Source organism: Notolabrus celidotus, chromosome 1 (assembly GCF_009762535.1).
Source record: "Notolabrus celidotus isolate fNotCel1 chromosome 1, fNotCel1.pri, whole genome shotgun sequence".
Classification (NCBI taxonomy): Eukaryota; Metazoa; Chordata; class Actinopteri; order Labriformes; family Labridae; genus Notolabrus; species Notolabrus celidotus.
In genome coordinates this window covers 6,640,728-6,660,789 of record NC_048272.1, presented here as the reverse complement: position 1 = coordinate 6,660,789, position 20,062 = coordinate 6,640,728, and the positions used below count along the sequence as shown (strand labels likewise).

Below are 20,062 nucleotides of genomic sequence, written 5' to 3'. Positions count from 1 at the left end.
CTGACCATCTGCTGACAAGAAATTAGATCTCTGCCAAACAGTTAGATGTTGTGAAAAGAAGATTTAGCCTGTCACAAATCATCTCCTAAATTACAACATCAATGTTTCTATTTTAAGATGTGTGTGTTTGAGTGGTTGTTTCATGGGGTTGAATAAGTGGGAAAACAACAGCCTAAAAAGTGTTTGAACAAGTATTACAGAAAGCTTGGAGCGTGTTTGTGTTAGTGCGAGTGTACACGTGGTTGTCTGTGTGTGTGTATGACAGTGTATTTATTTATAGAAGCCCCTTGGGAGAAGAGTGCCATTACTGTGCTAAGGTAGGAAATCTGGTGGGGCTGCTGGCTGCACTAGATGTCACACTAAGGTGGCTCCATCACTCAAAACCAGGCTGTCACCGGAATAAGCAGCACCCTGTGTAAAAATTACTAACTGCACATCTTCTGCATCGTCCTTCTTAATCTATTTAGAAAACATTAAAAGAACTCTGTGGATGGAAGTTTTTGAATTGACTCTGACGTCATTGTTTCATTTGCTCTGTAAATTCATGCTTTGGTTCTTGGTTTTCATACAAACATTTTTAAATAGTAAAAAGAAACATACTCTACTCTAAGGTTTTCATGCTTTCTGTCATTATTGATCGCCTTGGCTTGAATGAGTTATCCTGTTCCATAGGAATGAAAGAGAGTAGGCGGACACATTGATCGAGAAATCGAACTGCAACTCCCTGTGACAGTTTCACTCTCAGTAGACACACACTCTAGTTCAGTTCCAGTAACACACAGACTGAGCTCTAATGAAATTCTTGCTCTTTTGGGGGTCCTAACAGGTGAGCTGAAAGGTGAGAAGAGCATATCAAAGTGAAGGCAAGATTTTATCTCCCTGTGTGGGCTTTATCTGTTTCAATCATTAGAGGTGGGGACACCAGAAAACCCCCACTCACCTCACACCCACTCAAACCAGCTCAGTTTAAGAGCTGCATAATCAAACCTTCAAACCTCTGCGGGACTCTGCTCACAGACCAAAGCATCTTGATGAACTCAACCAGTGAAGCATTTTGAAATGTGTACAAGTCACACAACTGGATCTGCAACTTTCTTAATATGCAATGCTTTTCTCTGAATACAAGATGAAGAACGAAAACTGCAAATTGATCCATATAGTCTGTGTTTACTTTTCGTCTTTACTCTATTTGCTAAAGAGCCTAAGCTATTGAGTGAGACCTGTCTGCAGAACAATGGGCGTCTCTCTCACCCATCTGCCTCTATGCCTGCTGACATTTTCCTTCAGTCACTTCACGTGTGCAGCCTCTGCTTTATGCCCTCACTGTCTCATTATTGTAGAAACTGCATCTGTATCAGGCTGATGAATTAAAAAGTCGTCTTTGTTTACTACACTGTTGTACCTGAACGTGTCCCTGACATCTATTAAAACGATGCAAGGAGATATGCTCGCTACAACAGAAACGTGATGCTTTGTTTAATCCAGGCTGTCTAGCATGGCAGACACGATGCCACACGGTGAGAGACTGAAGGTGATCTTGCGTTAATTGAACCCTGTTGTTGACTGTTCGTCTATGGAGCTTTCAGGTGTTGGGTTCTGTATCAGGTTCAGGTAATTACCGTTCTTCAGTCTGGCAGCCACTCAGAGTCAGTGCCAGAGTCTGAGACCCAACATGTTGCCTGATGGTGCTCAATTTATATTTGAAGAAAACCTTTTGGTATATTTAGAATTTTTCAAAAGTGTCCAGATACAAGCCAAAGGAAACTTTGTCTGTGATTTATTTTGTAACAACTCTGCACAACAAGAACCCAACAATAACTCAAAACAACTAAATATAAGAAACAGGCCTATTGGAATAAGATATGTTTCAATGCCATTTCTTGCATAACACTTATATTGATGGTAAGACTTGGGTCCCATCCGGTACCTAGCATCCCCGTACCTAGCATCCCCTCCAGTTCTTCTGGGATTGTTAAAATATTAAAGAAATATTGGGGGGGGGAAATGATTGCTAAAATTGTTAAAAAATTGTACTATTACACATTCTGCTAGTACTTCAGTCTTGTTGTTATAGTCACACAATACATTTCCTGAAACAAGTTGATTCTTGGCAAATTGACTATATTCAATGACTTAGATCACAGCGTTACTTGTTAAATTCGCTGTAATTAGTTAATACATTTTGGGCAGAATTAGAGGTTGACATTAGTACTGATATTATCAGATAACACAAGACTTAGAATATGTACAATGACCCGTTTATATCCCTGTGTATCGTATGACTAATCCCATATCAAATAGGATACCCATTAGATTAAAGATAGCTTAAAAGATACCCCCTGCTCATTGTTAAACCATGTTAGTGAAATAGTACACAGTATATTTGGTTGTATTTTCTTTTCCTAAGACTGAGCAATGTTCTGTTGTTCAGAAATAGCTTTTATTTGGAAGGAATTGCATGCAAGAGAGCTCCATCGTTCTCAAATGGAAATGGCTTCATGGCTTGTTTTTAAGGTCTACATGACCTTGCTTTCAACCCAAATTTTAATTGTTTGAACACGGTGCCTTCCAGTTTGCTTGTGCATCAATTGCTTCACTATAATTTTGTAGCCAATAATGGCACTGCAACCTCTTTCCATACCTCAGCTAGCTTTAAATACAACAGAGCTTTGTTCCTTCACCATCTCAAATGACTGGAGGAAATTGTGGTGGTGGAGCAAATTCTAAGAGGAGATGTAAGCAAAATCAGTTGAGCTCTGGGGCTGCAGCCGAACAAAAGCACAAAGCCCTAAGCTTTCTCAGGTTCTGTGTCATCACACTGTGCTTCTTCACAATGTGATTGGCAACTAAGTGACCCTGGATGAGGTGTACGCAATGACCAAAGTAGCGGGTTAAAAAATGCATGAGCCATCTTTTTGTTCATCTGTCACCAGCTGATGACAAGCAGGGTGAAGCACGTGTCACACTTGAGCTAAGAAGCCAAAAAAAGGGCGGAATCTGTCAGAATCTGTGACAACTCAGAGATGGATTACAGGCTCCACAGGACTTGCATCTGATGTCAGGAAATTTTATTGTACTGTCTTAAAAATTTCATTGCATTATTCAGTCATGTCTGTTATTCCTGTATGGATGGCTAATGTCTGACCTTTTCAGTCTAAGCCTGTAGAGTGAGCAATGAAAACCTTGGTGTTGTTTGAAACGGTAGCTCTAGTTATAGTTTTAGCGGGCCATGTCTTTGGGTCCTTATACTTGACTCTCTGGAAACTTCTGTTTTAGTCTGCGGAGGACCACTCGTTCCTATACCACTCTACATCTTCTTGAGTGATGTTCTCGAGCTGACAGGTGTGACTGAATAATGAATGAAGGTCTGCAGAGGAGTAGTCGAGTCCCTGTTCGCTCACCATTGACCCCTCACCTTTTTAAATGTCAGCAGCGTTGGTGCGGACTTTGTACAGGCAGCAACTCAGCTGCACATGTGTGTGTGTGTGTGAGAGGAATAGGAGGGAAGGCAGATAAAGCATTGTTCTAAAAATAAAGCATGGATTTAGTAGATCTGTCAAACAGAGATACTATGCAGTGGGAGTCTCTCTGTGTGTGTTTGTGTAGCATACAGTGTTGCCTCAGCTGGCTTGCGTGATAAGCTAATGTAGCGTGCTAGATCACCTCTCTCCATGGAAACAGCAGGGCAATGAAAGGGCAAGAGTTGAGGAACCTCTTCCTGAAACTAAAAAACTACAATAGCTGAAACAAGAAGGGACAATTATGATCTGATAAAGTGCACTGATACTTTGTGTGTCATTTGTTTTTTTGTTTCGTTTTTTCCACCAGCTGAGACTGTTGGTATTTAGGAAAGAAATGGTTAAATCATGACAATCCAAATTCTCTTATTTATTTAATTATCAAAAAACAGCTCAAACTAACATGATGTTTATAAATTCACTGTATTTAACTGAACTAAAAGTCAATTTGATGTATTGGATGTTAATTTTAAGGCATCTTTTGGCTAAAAGAAAGCAGCAACACAATGCTACTACTCTACACAATTATATATTCTAACCTTTAAAGGTGCAGTGTGTAGTTTTTAGCAGCAATGCAGTCCAATTAAAACAAAGTCCAATTAAAACAAATAGCTAAAAGGTTCCAAATATGCTCTGCTGAACTGAGGGAACTACTATGTTGGGTGATCACTTTTTGTAGGTTCATCATGCTAAGCCACAGCAAGTAAATTCAGCCAGTGTATTTAAAATACATGATATGTAATTGAAGTCTGAGACACTTTTAAATTGAGACTCACAAATTGAGAAGTATTTATCTGTGAAAAATAAAAATGTCTGTTTTAATTTGAAAACCAGAACAAAACTGCATAAAACTTAAAATTTAAATTAATAACTTCAGATGCTGAATTTCATGACCTTACACAAACTTTCATCCTATATAATAATAATAATAATAATAATAATAATAATAATAATAATAATAATAATACATTTTATTTATATAGTGCTTTTCAGAAACTCAAAGCCACTGTTCAACTGTTAAACTCAATACAAGCAAGGAATAAGGAACAAAAATCAAACAAAGCAACAGTACAATCACAAATTAAAAGATAACTTAAAAAGGTGAGTTTTTAAAAGAGATTTGAATGCCGAATGGTCAGAGCAGTTTTGGAAATGGGAGGGGAGTGAGTTCCAGAGGGTGGGGGCTGCTACTGAGAAGTCTCTGTCCCCCCAGGTTCGGTGCTTGGTTCTGTGAGACGGAGACAGGAGGTTGGCATGTGAGGAACGCAGGTTATTGGAAGGAGTGTGATGGTGGAGGAGGTCAGTGAGGTAGGAAGGGGCCTGGTGGTGGAGGGCTTTGTGGGTGAGGAGGAGGATTTTAAAATGTTTGCGGTAGGGGACGGGGAGCCAATGAAGCTGTGGGTGGACGGGGCTGATGTGGTCACGGGAGTGGAAGACCTATATAGCCTTCCTCTTATGCATCAGAGCTGGACTGAAATAGAGGATGTTAAAACATACACAAAGACTATTTTTTCCTCTAGAATGTAATCTTTACAGCCAAGGTTTCAACATGTCTAAGATGTTCAAAATCATGAACCACTGCACAGCTACACAGGAGAGATTGAATAATGTAAAGCCAGCCTGTGCATTGGCCATGCATGTTGCATCATAGTAAGAGAAGAAAGTAGATATACAGCACCTCTATCCACAGAGGGAAACAATGTATGGACAGAGAGGAGAATCCTGTTCTCTAAAAAAACAATGTTTAAAAGTCATTTCTAAGAACATAAGGGAATTGCCCAGGTTAAACTCATATCTACGAACAGTAATTTTCTCAAAGACTGCAATTCACTGGAGAGCACAACATACTTTGCAGTAGGAGCTTTGTGATAAGGGCTAAGGCCTCTAAAGTGCAATCATGAAAATGTACAGGAAACTCAAGTTATAACTCTGATTGCAACACAAGTCTTTCATGTCTCACAGAAATCATTCTGGCTTAGCAAATAAGCTACATATGGAACACACTGTCCAATACTGAAAATGTAATCCTCGTCTCTGTAGTTCACAGGCAGATTTTCTGTATCGATCAGCAGCCTCTCTGGTGGGACATGTTACTTCCTTAGGTGAGATTCATGTGGTTCCTCACCATGATCAAACAGCATCAAAGGCATGTTATAAATCAATAAAGCTAATGCATCTCTCAGTTGAGAGCAGGGCATCATTAGATACTGTGTGGTTGCACAAGAAAATCTTTACCTGCAGCCTGAATATGAAGACTACGGTACACAGATAGATATGTTATGAAAAATCTTTGTGGTACAGTTCAGAAACAATGACGACGGAGTAAGTGTGTGTGTGTGTACAGTTTGGCAACAGAAGTACAGTGGAGTACTAAAATCTGTCAAGCTGCACGAGGGGATTAACCCCCGAAGATCGCAATTGCGACCTAAACAAACTGACTTTTACAAAGGTAAGCAACTTCCAGGTGTGTGTGATACCAGCTAGTGGATTGAAGACATTCAAGGAAGAGGGACCACATCATGCCCCGTCTTGGCTTCCCTACACTGGCTTCCAATTTGCTTCAGAATTGATTTTAAGTTTTTGCTTTTTGTTTTTAAAGCTCTAAATGGTCTGGCCCCTTCCTATATAACTGACCTCCTGAGCCCTTACAAAACCTCCAGGCCTCTGAGGTCTTCTGACATGGGTATCCTGGCAGTTCCCGGTCAAAATATAAGCTGAAGGGCGACCGCGCTTTTAGTGTAAAGGCCCCGCGTCTTTGGAACAGCCTCCCCTCCTCAATCAGGGCCGACCCCTCTGTCGACTCTTTTAAGACTCCTCAAAACGCAGTTTTATATATTAGCATTTGAGTCCCCTAGCCCTGAATAGGTTCTCATTTCCAATGCTGTACTTTTCTTGTCGTTTGTTTGTCTCTTTTTAAATGATTGCTTGTTTAGTCTCACATTGTGTTTTTTATGTATTGTACAGCACTTTGGTCAGCTTCTGTTGTGTTTTTAAATGTGCTTTATAAATAAATTTGACTTGACTTTACTTGACATTAGCAAGTGTACAAATATTCATTGGCTAGACATTTTTGATGGAGTAACCCAGCACGTACATGAGAGAGAAATAATGACCACATTATCTGTGGTCATGTAGAGACTATCAAGTAACAGACTCTGAGTTTTGAGTATTAACAGGGTCACTTTTTTAACCAAAACACCGGTACTGGATGAATGGAGCAAAATGTTGCTTCTGTTGCCAATGTGCATACGCATATTTTTGATGACGTCAGCCATAAACAGGTCAAAAAGGTAATGGAGATCACACAAAACATAAAACTGTTGTGTAAAAAAATTGTCAGTATTTGTGTGGTTTGTGTGTAGACTGAACCCATAAATGAACTACATCATCTTTCTTCAATATGGCTTCTAAATATTAATTGTGTAACCATCCACGAGAGCAGAGGAGGCTATAAAAAGCTTAAGAAGAAACTTTCTTTTGGTGTTATAAAAAAATAGGATAGCTATTATCTTGATGTATTTAGATGAGAAAAACAAATATAGTCATGGAGTTGTCTCTATCTTTAATTAGAGTTGGTACAGTAATAAGTGCTTACATGCAGATTAGGTTACTTGGACTTGAGTAATGAGAGGAGGGAGTACTACAGAAGAAAAACAATCAGGGAGATGAAATGATAACAGAGCAAGGAGGAAATAGAGAGACTTTAGATTCCCTCAGTGAAAGTGCCGAACAAACCTTGTGACTCTGCGATACACAGCGCTGCAATCAGTCTGGTAGCTGGGAAACTGTGAGCCATTGATTTGTGGCTATTCAAAGCTCACCTAAGCACAACGGCAGAGTTGCTGTCACCCAGCAACAGCACGTGAAAACAACTCATAAAGTACGCTGTGTTGGATAGCTCCATGCCTGGATATTAGCATACAAACACACACAAATACAGTAAGAGGAAAAGAGAGAGAGAGAGAGAGAGAGAGAGAGAGAGAGAGAGAGAGAGAGAGAGAGAGAGAGAGAGAAACACAAAGAGACAGAGGAAACTCTCAGCTCCATCACTCCTAGCCACGGCTGAAAATAACAACAGAGACCATAAAATCATAGTGACTGTGGAACTGCATGTCCTCTGGTCCCACTCTGCACTCCCCGGTGACACATTGATGGAGGTTAGTATGAGTGACTGCACTCCCTCATACAGAGCTATCAGCAGGCAGCAGTCCGTGGAGAGTCCCACGTTCTAATGGCTGGTTGGGGTGTGTCCTCGAACAACCCAGCTTGCCTTACATCTGAATGTCTCTGCAATCGATTCGCTCCCTTTTCTTACAAAAAGTTGTCTGCTGGGACCTTGTGGGGAGAAAGACGTGCAGCAGGTAACAGAACACTGAGGGTATCACCACCCTGCTTTGCACAGAGCAATCTCCCAGACTTCACAAACAACAAAGCAAAGTGCTTACAGTGAAGTCAGTTGGGCATGTCTGATGTGTGGTGAGAAGTGCAGTTAAAGGCCTCCAGTCATGGCTCTCTCTCTGCCTCTCTGAGAGGAGAAGTTTCCATGCAATTAGTTCAAACTGCCTCCGCCAGGGCAAAACAACTAAGTGTCAGTTTTAATAGCTCAGTATCCGGTTCTAGTGGACCAAAGCCTGAGTGGGAAAAGCAAGTACTGCAAAGCTTTTAGGAGACATAAGCTCAAATTCCCAGGGTACAGAGGTGTCAAAATGTGAAAGCTGTATGTGTCAATGCTGTTTTTTAGACTGTGTAAAACTTTACAATCAGAACCTGCTGTTTTTTAGTTTAATATGATAACATTATGTTCAATTACCCTCCCAAGAAGTTAGATGATAGATCACAATGTCTTCTTTATAATCATTCACTTTGTAAATGGCTTCAAACAGAGCAGCAATTTGTGGTTTCAGTATTTCTCAATTTCCTCCATCCAGTCTCATCCCTGAAATGGATTAACAATCCAATTATGTTTGCCTGAATGTGTGTGTGTGTGTATGTGTGTGATTCTCATTGCTGCATCTCTATGATATGTTAAATCTCTCTGTTGTTGCTTGCCGCATAACATATTTGTTTTCTCATCTTTCTGAGCTTCAAAATGTTTCTTACATTAGTGTTCAAATGGCAACAAATATCAAAAGACTTCTAATTGAATTCTAAATTTATCATACTGGAGAAGTGTTCATTTGAGCAATACTGTGGCTGACTTTACTTTATGAGAGATGTAAATACTTTGGGTATCAATAATCAAGATAGTCTAGTTAAGAAGTTCTTGTTATGTAATAAACACTTTGAAGCCAATGAAAATATAATGGCAAGACATTTCATAAATACACTTAAAGCTCGTGATGAGTTTTAAAAGTGTTTTTCTGGCTGCAATAAATACTTGACTCTGATTGGTCAAATTACCATTGCATTTGTAATTATCTATCAATAGCTAAAGCAACACCAGGGACAATCTGATCACACGCGTCTAATCAAATCAATTTGCAGAAAAGGTTGTGGTCCATTTCACCCCTGCTTGCTTACACTGTGAAAAAAACGGCAGTTTTTATCTCCGGTTGGTCTCGAGAGACGAGAAATAATGACAGTTACATGGCAGAGATGTGAGAGCAGCCTGAGGAGCTGCTGGGCCTTAATCATATCTGATAAGGAAAAGTGGAGCATGGTCCCATCCTGCATTCCAGCAGCAGCAGAGCTGTTGAATGCATGTCTAAGTTGCTGATCATTACAAAGTAACTTAAACCCTAAGCAGTAGTCATAGTAAAAACAGTTAAACTAAAAGTTGTGAAATTTGCCTTATTCATGTAAAAGATATGACCGCTGCAAAGCTCCAAGAAGGAGAGCTGAATGAGTACAGGATGAGATAAGGCTGCTTTGTGTCAGGGTCTCTCTCACCCTGTTGGGATTCTAATTTGCATGATCCCTTACATGAAACAGACTGAAATAAACAATGATTCCTCTTTCTGACCTATAAAGGCAAACTTCAGCAACAAGACTGACGTTTGTATGTTGTAATTTTTAATGCCTGTAACCACTGCTGGGGCTTAAACAATCCTTTTTTTCTCACTTTTTCCCACACATAGACTTCATGAAACATAAATGAGGTCTTAGTGATGTACCCTTTAAGTTCTGAAGTAGTTTTAAAGCCCAATGATGGAAGTCACCCCATTAAAATTCAAACATGTTTAAGTTATGATCAGGTCATGCAGTCAATCCACCAGCCCGATTACTGCTATACTAACTTAGCTCCAAAAAAATGTCACCAGCACAATACCTTTTTTTTTTACTCTATTCATGCTGGTCTCCATCTTTTTTGAAGTTCCATTTATTATTGCATACATTGATCTTATGTATGTTTTAAATGGTTGAAGTATTATAAACTCAATACTCTGTCATTTCTGTAATTTTATGATTTTACACTTGAAAAATATACAGTCTCTTTTAACTCTATTGAAGCATGTAATGGGTTTTAACTATTTTTTTTTTAAATGTTCTGGTCTTACTTGATCTTTGTAACCCCACAGATTTTAACATTAGTACAGAACATTAAGTTACTATGCATTTTAACTTGTGAAAGATTGAGCTTGTTATATTTAATGATTTAACTTGTCACACTATCAAAAAGAAAAACACAAAATCTCAACTTAACAAATATATAAAGCAAATAAACAGAATGTCACTTGTCTACATGTAGAAACAGGAATTTACATTCCCAAAACTGACTCAACATAACTTTCGTTGGACATAGCAAGAGGCAAAAATGAAGAGTTGATGAAGGCCTTTAGACGGCTGGAAAACAGCTACAATGTGCCCGTCTGTCAGTCGAGCCAGCCATGCCCCTAATTATACCTAATTATGCAAAACTCGTAACCTTATTATCGGTAAAACCAATTAGTAATAATAAAACTTCCCCTGCCTATAGTGTGTACAAATGGAGAAATGGGCTATTCAGATCAACACTGTTCAGGTTGTAACCATGTTTATTTCTACTGTTAAGCTGGCCATTTCAGCAATGGTGCTGAAGGGTCTACTGTGGAGCCAGCCTCAAGTGGGCACTCAAGGTACTGCAGTTTTCAGCAGTTCCTGCGTTTTTTTTTTTTTTGTTGTTGTTTTTTTCTTACAGTGGAGGTTGCTTCTTGTTTCCATAGCAAATAGTAAGTGATACATCAGGTTCTTAAAAAAAGCAGGATGACATTTTTTGTTAGAAAACACGACTCATAAATGTACAGGACACGATTAGCAAAGAGATAAGAAGGATCACTTTGTCCACACAGGGTACCAAACTCGACACAAACAGAAAGCTTCTTACAGGAGCTTCAGCTAAAGAAGTACCAATCAAAGTTAAATTGCAAAATATGTCTTAGATAGTGGCATTTCGTCATGACCTTTTGACCAAACAGATGTCATCACATTACTCAAGTTTTGCTAAATCCTGAGTGGTGCATGATAATACATGACATCATTGTTTTCCAGCCAGGCCCTGCTGTTTTCACAACAGTCAGAAAACACAGACAAACTCCATCACTCATTGTAAATTTATTGAGAAAACAGGTTGCTAGTTTTGAAACAACCTTCAGAGTTCACAACAAAGCTGTGCACTATTGCGAAACTCCTGAGAGTGTGACACGATTCCTCTGAAACTAACCTACACCCTGGGGAGAAATGAGCAACAGCGGCATGCTGGGACATGTTGCATTACATAGGCCAGTCTCATTCACAACCCTTTTCTCCCACTGGTACAAATGACAACATGTAGTCAGCACATACTGTCTGGTATCAACAACAACTAATCTTTTATTGATGAGATGATTACCAGCAAGTTTTTGTGTGTTTCCAGGAGTCCATATTGTTGTGGTAAATAATTCAGAGGCCATACTCATGGAAGAAGCGCAGACTCAAGTGGCTCTAAAACTATTCAGTAACACCTACACACCCAAGAAGAAAGACAGACTGCCTGCACACACAGCGTCCTTCATTGCGGCTCTGATGTGAAAAATGTCTCATCAAAGAGTCAGAGCTGGTGTCTATGTATATTTTTGGGAAGGTTATTACTCCAAAAGTTCCAGGATGACATGACAAGACATCTGGAGTTATGGATATTCTGGATCACACCTTATCTCTCTGGCATTAAGTTGAGCGTTATTAATGTGCAATTAAAATTTCATCAGCACTGAAAAATAAATGAGGCAGAATATGTGTTTGGGAACAAGCCATTTCACCGATTCAACTCTTCAATTAAGCCTGAGAAACAAGACTGCATTTAATGGCTGCCATTTAACCTCAATTTGACATTTTTACTCTGCTCTGCCTAATACGGAAAACTAACCCATCAGGAAATGGCTCCATTAGTCAAAAAACACTGGCTTCCCTACCCTTTCTTCCATTCAAAAGTTCCCTCTAATTGTGCATGCTGTACAACATGTACTTGTGTGTGGAGCTGAGGATAAGAGCTGGCATGCAAGTACAACCAAGGGAGGACAAAAGTTGTGTTCCTAATTCTGTATTTGACTGACTAAAGTAATTCAAGCTGAATGACAGAGCCACACTGGAGAACAGTCGATGCTGAAAAGAGCAATGATTAATTAAAGAACACAAAGGCATTTCTGCTTGTTTGAAAAACTTAATTATTATCAATTTATAAATATTGTTTTAATGCCATATTGAGCTGAGCTATAACATTGTGCTATAGGTGTCTTGAGCCTGTTTTGAGTTTGCAGAGTAAACACTATTAAAAAATACATGATCAACTGGTCCTGCTCCTGACCTTTATTTTGAAATTACCAGCAATGTGAACTCAGTAAACCTCTGTGCTGAGCAAATACTTAATATTAAGACATGTTTGCTCATTTACTCTCATTATAATCAAGGTTGCGTTTACAAGAGAATGGAGAATAGAAAAGTCAAACACAGATTACAATGTCAGCATTCATGAACGTTAAGATGTATTATTTTGTGAGTCTGTAATTAAGCATTGTAAATTATCTAACATCATTTTATCTAGTATCAAAATGTGGGAAATTAATCTGAAGCGCACAATACTGAGAGAGTTCTCTTTATCTAGTTTCCACAGATACAACATCTGAGGTTCATCAGCTCTCTTTGAACTGGTACAGCATAATAGCTTATAGCTCTTTAAATACAGGGAAAATAGTTTATTGTCAAAATTATTTTTTTTCCATTTTTTTATATAACACCTCCGATTGAAAGTGACACATGTTTTTTGAGGAAGAAATCTAAAAGGGTAGAATGAGAAATATTTAATAACTTTATCAAATAAAATATGTATGTGTTTTCATGCATTTTCATTTTGCTTGATACCTACCACCAACCTAAGGGTCATTTTTGACTCTGACCTTTCTTTTGACACCCATGTGTCCAAACTTATGTAGTCCTGCTTTGCTCAAATTAGACAGTTAACTAAAATCAGGTCATCCCTTCCTCCTGCTGACTCAGAAAAGGTCATCCATCCATTTATTTATCCCAGACTAGACTATTATAATGCACTTTATTCTGACATCAAGAAGCATTAAATATAAAGACCGCAAGTTGTCAGGCTTTTAACACATTGCAAGAGCTGTGATCACGTTACAGCAGCCCTCACTGTTCTTCGCTGGGTACCTGTGAGTTTTAGAATTCATTTGAATATTGTACTGCTTATTTTTGCAGCTATATATGGCCAGGCTCCAGACTATATCTGTGTATTTCTAACTCCCTATGAGCCTGACCGCTTCTTGAGACACTCTAACAGAGCTCTGCTAATGGTTCCTATATCTGGACAGGTCCCAAAAGGTGACTAAACGTTTTCAGTTCAGGTTCTAAAACTGTGGATCTGCCTTGAGATGTCAGGCAGGCAAACTCAGTGTACTCTTTTAAATCTCTTCTCAAAACTTACTTCTATTGTCTTACCACTTCGTAAAAGTGGACTTTACTGTCCCTTTAGTATTGCACCTTCTATTAATGATGTAATGAGTCTTATTTACTTGTCATTTTCTTTTATCATATGTCCTGTTTTTATTGTTATTTGCCTTGCTTTAATTTTTGCCTTGCTTTAATTTTTGCCTTGTTTCAGTTGTTAAACACTTTGTTACTTGTTTTTGAAGAACGCTATATACATATTTTTTTCTCTGGTTTCAATACTCTAAAACTTTGATGTTATTACTATGACATAATCAGATAGCAAAATAGAAAAAAAATGAAGTAAAGTACATGTTTTTTTGGGTCATTGGAAGTATATGAAAAACTCAAAAACACATCATCTAATTACTGACAAGATTTTTCATCTGCTTTTTAGAGTAACTGTTTTTAAAAAGTTTTGTCATTAATGTAGAGTTAAAATAAAAGAGGACCCAGATTTATCCCTGAGGAACTCCAGTCTTAGTTTCGAGGAGGTGGGGCGATAATGTTTGAGAAACAGTTCTCTGATTTTTGTAATAATTATGCTGTTCTTTGTGTATTACAAAGCTGTCTATTTACAGTCCAGTACTACTGGCTGTGTCTCAGAGGTAGAGGGGGTCATCTTCAAATTAGAAGGTTGGGGGTGCAATCCCAGCTCCACCGTCACATGCCAAAGTGCCCTTAGGCAAAACACTAAAGCCCAAATTGCTCCCAGTGTCATATCCAGCATCAGTGTCTGAAGGAGTATAAATGGGATTAGCTAATGATGGTCCACTACAGTAGCAGCCTCTGCCATTAATGTCTGAATGTAATGTTAAGGGGTGAATGTGACAATAGTGTAAAAGCACTTTGAGTGGTCAGGGAGACTTTAAAAGTGCTTTAAAGTCAATTTGCCATTTGACCAACGCTACATGTAGCTGTTAGACTCAGAGAGGACATTTATGTCAGTGATTGACCAAAAAGTTAATTTTATCTGTTCCAAGTGCGAGGAAAATGAGACTCCCTCTGTTGGTTATAAACATACACTGTATAAAACAATTGACAGAAGAACAGCTCTACAGTGAAGCCAAAACAGTTTGAGCACCCCCTGATGACTGGCAGCAGTACAGTCCTAAATCCTGACTCCTCCATTATAACAGATGGAGCATGGGTCAAACTAGAAAATTAAAATACAAATCAAATAATATTTTCTCAAACATGGTTTCTGCCATTGTAGTTGGTTCTTATTAGGGGTGACCCCAAATAGTCAAATATTCGACAATTCGTTCTAACGAGCCTTAGTCGACTGCCAATCTCATAGTCGAATATTTGCATATGAAACATGGATCATTCCATTCAAACCATGGGGGTGCTCAATGTCTAATTTTACATTATTTTCCTTTTTCCCGTAAAAATAGTGTCTCATTTAGCCTATTTTTATATAAATATAGACTTATTTAATGTAATTCTGAGAACAGCTCTTGAAGTGTTAAATCTCCTTAAAGTGGTAATTAAATCTCCCCTGGTAATTAAAGGTGGACCATTTAGCGGGGACCTGTGGAGCAGACGTACCTCAGCTGGCCTTTAAATCTTTCTACGTTCATGGTAGCTCAAAATGTCAGGAAAAAAAACAGTTGATTCTAAAAAATAGTGATGAAGATGAGGAGCAGCTTCATGAAGAGGTGTTTTAAAAGGCACTGTTAAGAGACTTAAAAACCCTTTAGCTGGACAAACTACCCTCTGCAGTGCTGCTCTCCTCTGTGTGAACACTGTTTAAATATCTCCTGATTCCTTATTCTATAATGGCGCGTTGTTCCATGTTTAACGGATGGTGGCCTTATTTGAGTTTTCTCTCCTTCATCACCTCGTTGTTTTTGCGTGCAATATAGATTTAAAAAATCTAAGTTTTATGCTTATAATATTCTGTTGTCCCTTTTAGTCTCTTAATTGTAAATGGTTATGCGTAATATTGTCATGCGGTCACCATAATGCAGACTTTGGGTCAATAAGGAAAAACAACAAACATTCGACTATTCGTCGACTATGGGCAAAATCTGATGAATCAGATTCGACTAAGCAAATCCTTAGTCGGGCTCAGAAGTGCAGTATTGATGTTAAGAAAGTTTAATCCCAGGCATACTTCTGTGAAGCACTCTGTCCGCATCCTTGATGTGGAACTTCTGGCAGGAGGATTACAGCCGTACTATCTGCTGTGGGAGTTTTCACACGCCATTGCTGCAAACTGCGAGCCATCCTGGACAACCCTTCTCACCCTCTCCATGATGAGCTGTGGCTGATGTGGAGCTCATTCAGGTAACGCATCATCCCACCACAGTGCAAGAACGCTTCAGGCGCTCCTTCGTGCCCACCGCCATCAGACTGTTAAACAGTAATGGAGGCCACAGACTGCACCATGCTGACCACCATGTGAACCTGTCACTACTGAACCAATTTTAATACTGCCTGTAATTACTTCTATTTAATCCATTTGTAACATTTGTATATATCTAAATTTGTATTCTATCTTTATTTATCTATTTTCATTTTTACTTACTTTATTTTAGCAATTGAAACTTTTTCTTGATTGTACTTATGTCTGGCTTGCTGCAACAACTTAATTTCCCCACCAGGGATCAATAAAGTAATACCTTATCTTATCTTAAGATTATTGAAAGCTCTGATGATAAATACAGGCACCTGCAGCATTTTCTACCCAATTAACAAAGTAGAGGTGGAGAAGCAAGAGAAAAGGGAAACAAATGCTAACACAAGACTCATAGAACTTCCCATAGCTGTGTGTGTCAGCTTCAAATCAACACAAGAATCTGTTCTGCTATCGACTATACAGACCTGAGGGATCTTTGGTGCCTCATTGGTAAGTTAAATGTGTGCTATGGTTAGCTCCATCAGCCAGGTGGTTGCTTCTGCACTCACCTTGGCACCACTAGCGCATTATGTCAGAGCCTATTGAGGCGGTACTTTGGCTTCACATCTCATAGTGTGAGGAGATGGAGGCACGTAATCCATATGCAGTCAATGGTTAGAAATATGTTGTTGCATAGATAAAATGCGTGAAAGATGTATCAACATCAAAGTTTTACTTTCCCCATCCCTGAAAGTCTGCTAGTCAGCCTTATTACCAGAGGACCTGGTGTTGTATGATTCTCAGTGAGTGTAATTAATGGTTCCAGGAAGCTACGGCGGAAACGTGAGGGAGGGGCACTGAGTGTTTTAAACTGAGCATATCTTCAAGCAATGTGATTGAATAATGAAGAAAATAATTAAGGGCTCAAGTAATCCAAGGTCAGAGATTGAGCAGGTTCTCTCAGTAAATGAGCTGAATAAATTATGCAGGAAGGTCTGTTCAAAGAGGTGTTTGAAATTTTTAGACTAATGATTTCTCTCTGATATCTTTTGTGGCTGGAACAGCAGACATGCTGTGTGGTCTTCAATGTGAAATCTTCAGACACTTAAAACGGATAACAACACATTTTAACAGCATCTGAAAATAACAGTCCTACTTAAAGTTCAGCACAGTGATTGTTAAAGTTTTATTATTCAATCTATCTGGTAAGTGAGAGACTAAAAGGGTAGCATCTCTCATTTTGCAAGATCCCAAAACTGTTGTTTGGTTGATAGAATACCAGCGGTTAAATATCTAACATTTTAATTGAATATTGACTCAGACACATCTTTTACAAAGTCCCTTAAAAGCATTGTTAACATGACTACATTCATTGATTTAGCATGCTGTATTACTCTTGCTCCTGGAGTGTTAGCCACAAGCCTGTTAGTGGGCTGGATGATTTAATGCAGGACTGGAAATGAGGCAGGGATGGCTAATGAAGCCAAGACGAAGTGTCTGAGCATTACGTGGTGGTCTAAAAATACATATTTTGTCCAGAAGGGTCTCCATAGATTAAACTCCAACAATGAGCGTCACTCTTTTTATCAACTCAGGAAAACAAAACAAAACACATACATTCAATAATTACTCAGAGACACCGTTTCCCAGATGATCCTGGCAGGGGAACAAGTCTCAGACTGAAACCAACAATAGACCCCAATGAAGGCTTGACATGTTTTTATTTCAACAACCCAAACAAAAATTGGGTTTTAATTAACTCGCCAGAAAACAGCACCAGCTCTTTGCTTCTCATGAAAGAACACCTTGTGAGGATCATTGATTGGAGCAATTTAACAAAATGACTTGTTTCGAAGACTCACTGTTCAATACACGCTGAGGAATGAGCAAAAGTTTGACATTCACCACTCAGTACAACAACAACAACATTCTCCATTTTGCCTGTCTATCTCTCTCCTGTGCTCAAGCTACTGAAAGTGACAGATTAAAAGCAGTAGTTGGGGTTCAAAGAAAGTCAGACATCAGATCAAGCTAGCCTCAAAGAGAGATTTCTGCTTGCCTCTGGATGTTAAACTAAATTTAAACTCTGTTCATTAGACTCAAACTCCTCTCCACTTCTTAAAGGGGAGATATTTTTTTAACACTCATATGCCACCCTCTGTTGTACTTCTTTCACTTGATCTGCCCTGGCTGTGTGGAAAAAGAAAAGCTGAACTCTACCTTAGCAGCAAATGAGGAGCTTGGCTTCTCCAGGAGGTCCCACAGTTTCCTCCTCTTCTCGGAACAACACGTGGTGGTAAACTCCTCTCCTTCCCTCTCCCTCATGTTCTCGGCCTCCCTTTTCAGCTCCTCATTCATCTGCTCCTTCTTCTGGTGGTACCTTGCCTGGCAGCAGGATTCAAGGTAGATCTCGTCTATGCCCCAGAAGTCCAGCTCTTGGCTGAAGGACAGGGCACACATCTCCTCCATCATGTGCAGCTTCCCGGTACGGTAGAAGTTGAGGATGGAGGTGAAGGCGCCGGGGTGTCTGTCGAAGAAGTACTCGTTGCTGTCCAGGCTGTAGTCGTCGCATATCTCCATGATGGACTCGTGGGTGTTGCAGTCTCTCAGCTTGCCCAGCCTGGTGCGGGGCAGCCGGTCCAGAGTCCTCCATAGGACCTCGTGGAGGAGGCCGCCGACGTTGAGTCTCACCCGGCGGGTGTGCGTCTTGCTGCGGATGATGTCCATATTGTCCGGCGGCTCCGAGGAGGCCGAGTAAGATCCAGATTTGATCATCTTCACTTTCAAGTCACTCGGTCACCTGAAAAGACTGAAAGACACAGTCTGGTGGATTAAGAAGACATGATCCTGGAGATGACCACATCAGGGTCCCTCCTTGTTGCTTCCTGTAAACAAAAGAAAAAACAAAAGGGAAATTATGATGCGCTGTGGAACAATCTCACTATGTCCTAGAGCATGAATGTCAGGTGGTTTATCCACTCATCAGACAACCGAATAGAAATTTTAATCAGCTTTAAAAGGCACAGCCGCTTTTCTTGCTGACAGGAGTGGAGGAGGGGGTGGAGGTACTGGAGATCCGGGCCAATGATAAACTGGACTCAACTTTCTGAGCGCTGTCTGGTGCTGAATCGCCTGTCTGTCTGTCGCTGTCCACGGACTGTGGTGCTGAAACGTGCCAGCCCAGGTGGGACAGTAACGATTATCTCGATTTAAAGAGGGGGTAGTGTTTTTTTAGGATTGTAAATATCAATATGTTGCTGGACCGTTCACATGGGAGTAACATTAAACCCAACAGAAGTGAACGCTGACCGTGAACTCTAAATACGAGTCTATACAAGTGTGTGGAATGACCTTTCAAGCAAACTTGCTTGATTATTGACGTAAAGTTTCCAAAGGCAAGAAATTATCAAGTTAATCTGAGCAAAGCAAAACGCCCAAATACAAAATAAAATCCGAATAATGTTAAACAGTGCATCTGTAGAAAATCTTATGTAGCCTAGGGCCAACCATACTCATAAATGAGATAAAGCAACGTCAAACAGAGACAGGGCAGAAATATCAAAGTGAAACCATGTGGGCTAAAAATAGATCCAAGCACACTAAAAAAAGAAACAAACCTGACACACACCTGTCTCCCGTATATCCCGGTTCGTCCCATGAACGGACAGCAGCAACATTTCAGGAGTAATCTCGAGATTCAAACTTGTGTTCTCCGTCCAGATATCCGACTCTCTGCTGGGAGCTGATGGAGGCATCATGAGCCACGTAGCGACATGTCGGAAAATACACTACTTTTCATTCAGACATCACCATGTCCAGACTGATCTGACCACTCCTGTGTGAGGTAAATAGCAACAAGTATACACTGGAGAGTAAGTAGGGATGCTCTCGGTTTCTCTCCTCTTCCTCTTGCTCTCAGTGTCAGTGTGAGTGTGCTGCTGGCTGCTGGCCGGCGCCTGTGACTGTGATGGGATCCTGCAGGGGCTGACTTCACTCTGCTCCTCCAGCGGCGGCAGCCTGTGAGAATTTAACCCTCGCAAAGCCGGCCAGCTACAGCTCGGTGCATCTGTAGCCTACTGTATCTCCGCTTTGAGAAACAACGATACACACGAGGATAAATCCTCCAAGAACCACATGACCATAACTAAGAAAACAGATCTGTAATTTTGTATCAGAGGTTGTATGAGTATAATTCAAAGTGAAGTCACTAACACATTAATGTATCCATCTATAAATAAGAGATAAAAGTGCCACGTATTCAAAACTAGACGTGGATATAATCCTGCAATGATCCCAAGTAATATTTATGATT

At 39.8% G+C, this 20,062-nt stretch overlaps 1 protein-coding gene across 1 annotated transcript in view; it reads right to left on the bottom strand.

Moving 5' to 3' along the window:
- Window positions 1-19,681, bottom strand: part of LOC117830323 (potassium voltage-gated channel subfamily B member 1-like) — a 48,152-nt gene extending 28,471 nt beyond the window's left edge. The window contains exons 1-2 of the mRNA XM_034708431.1: window positions 19,379-19,681; window positions 17,971-18,635 (exon numbers count right to left, since the gene is read on the bottom strand). Of these exons, the coding sequence (XP_034564322.1) occupies window positions 17,971-18,525 (555 nt within the window). The 5' untranslated portion in view covers window positions 18,526-18,635; window positions 19,379-19,681. The remainder of the gene's footprint in view (window positions 1-17,970; window positions 18,636-19,378) is intronic.
- Between the last annotated feature and the right edge of the window lie 381 nt (window positions 19,682-20,062).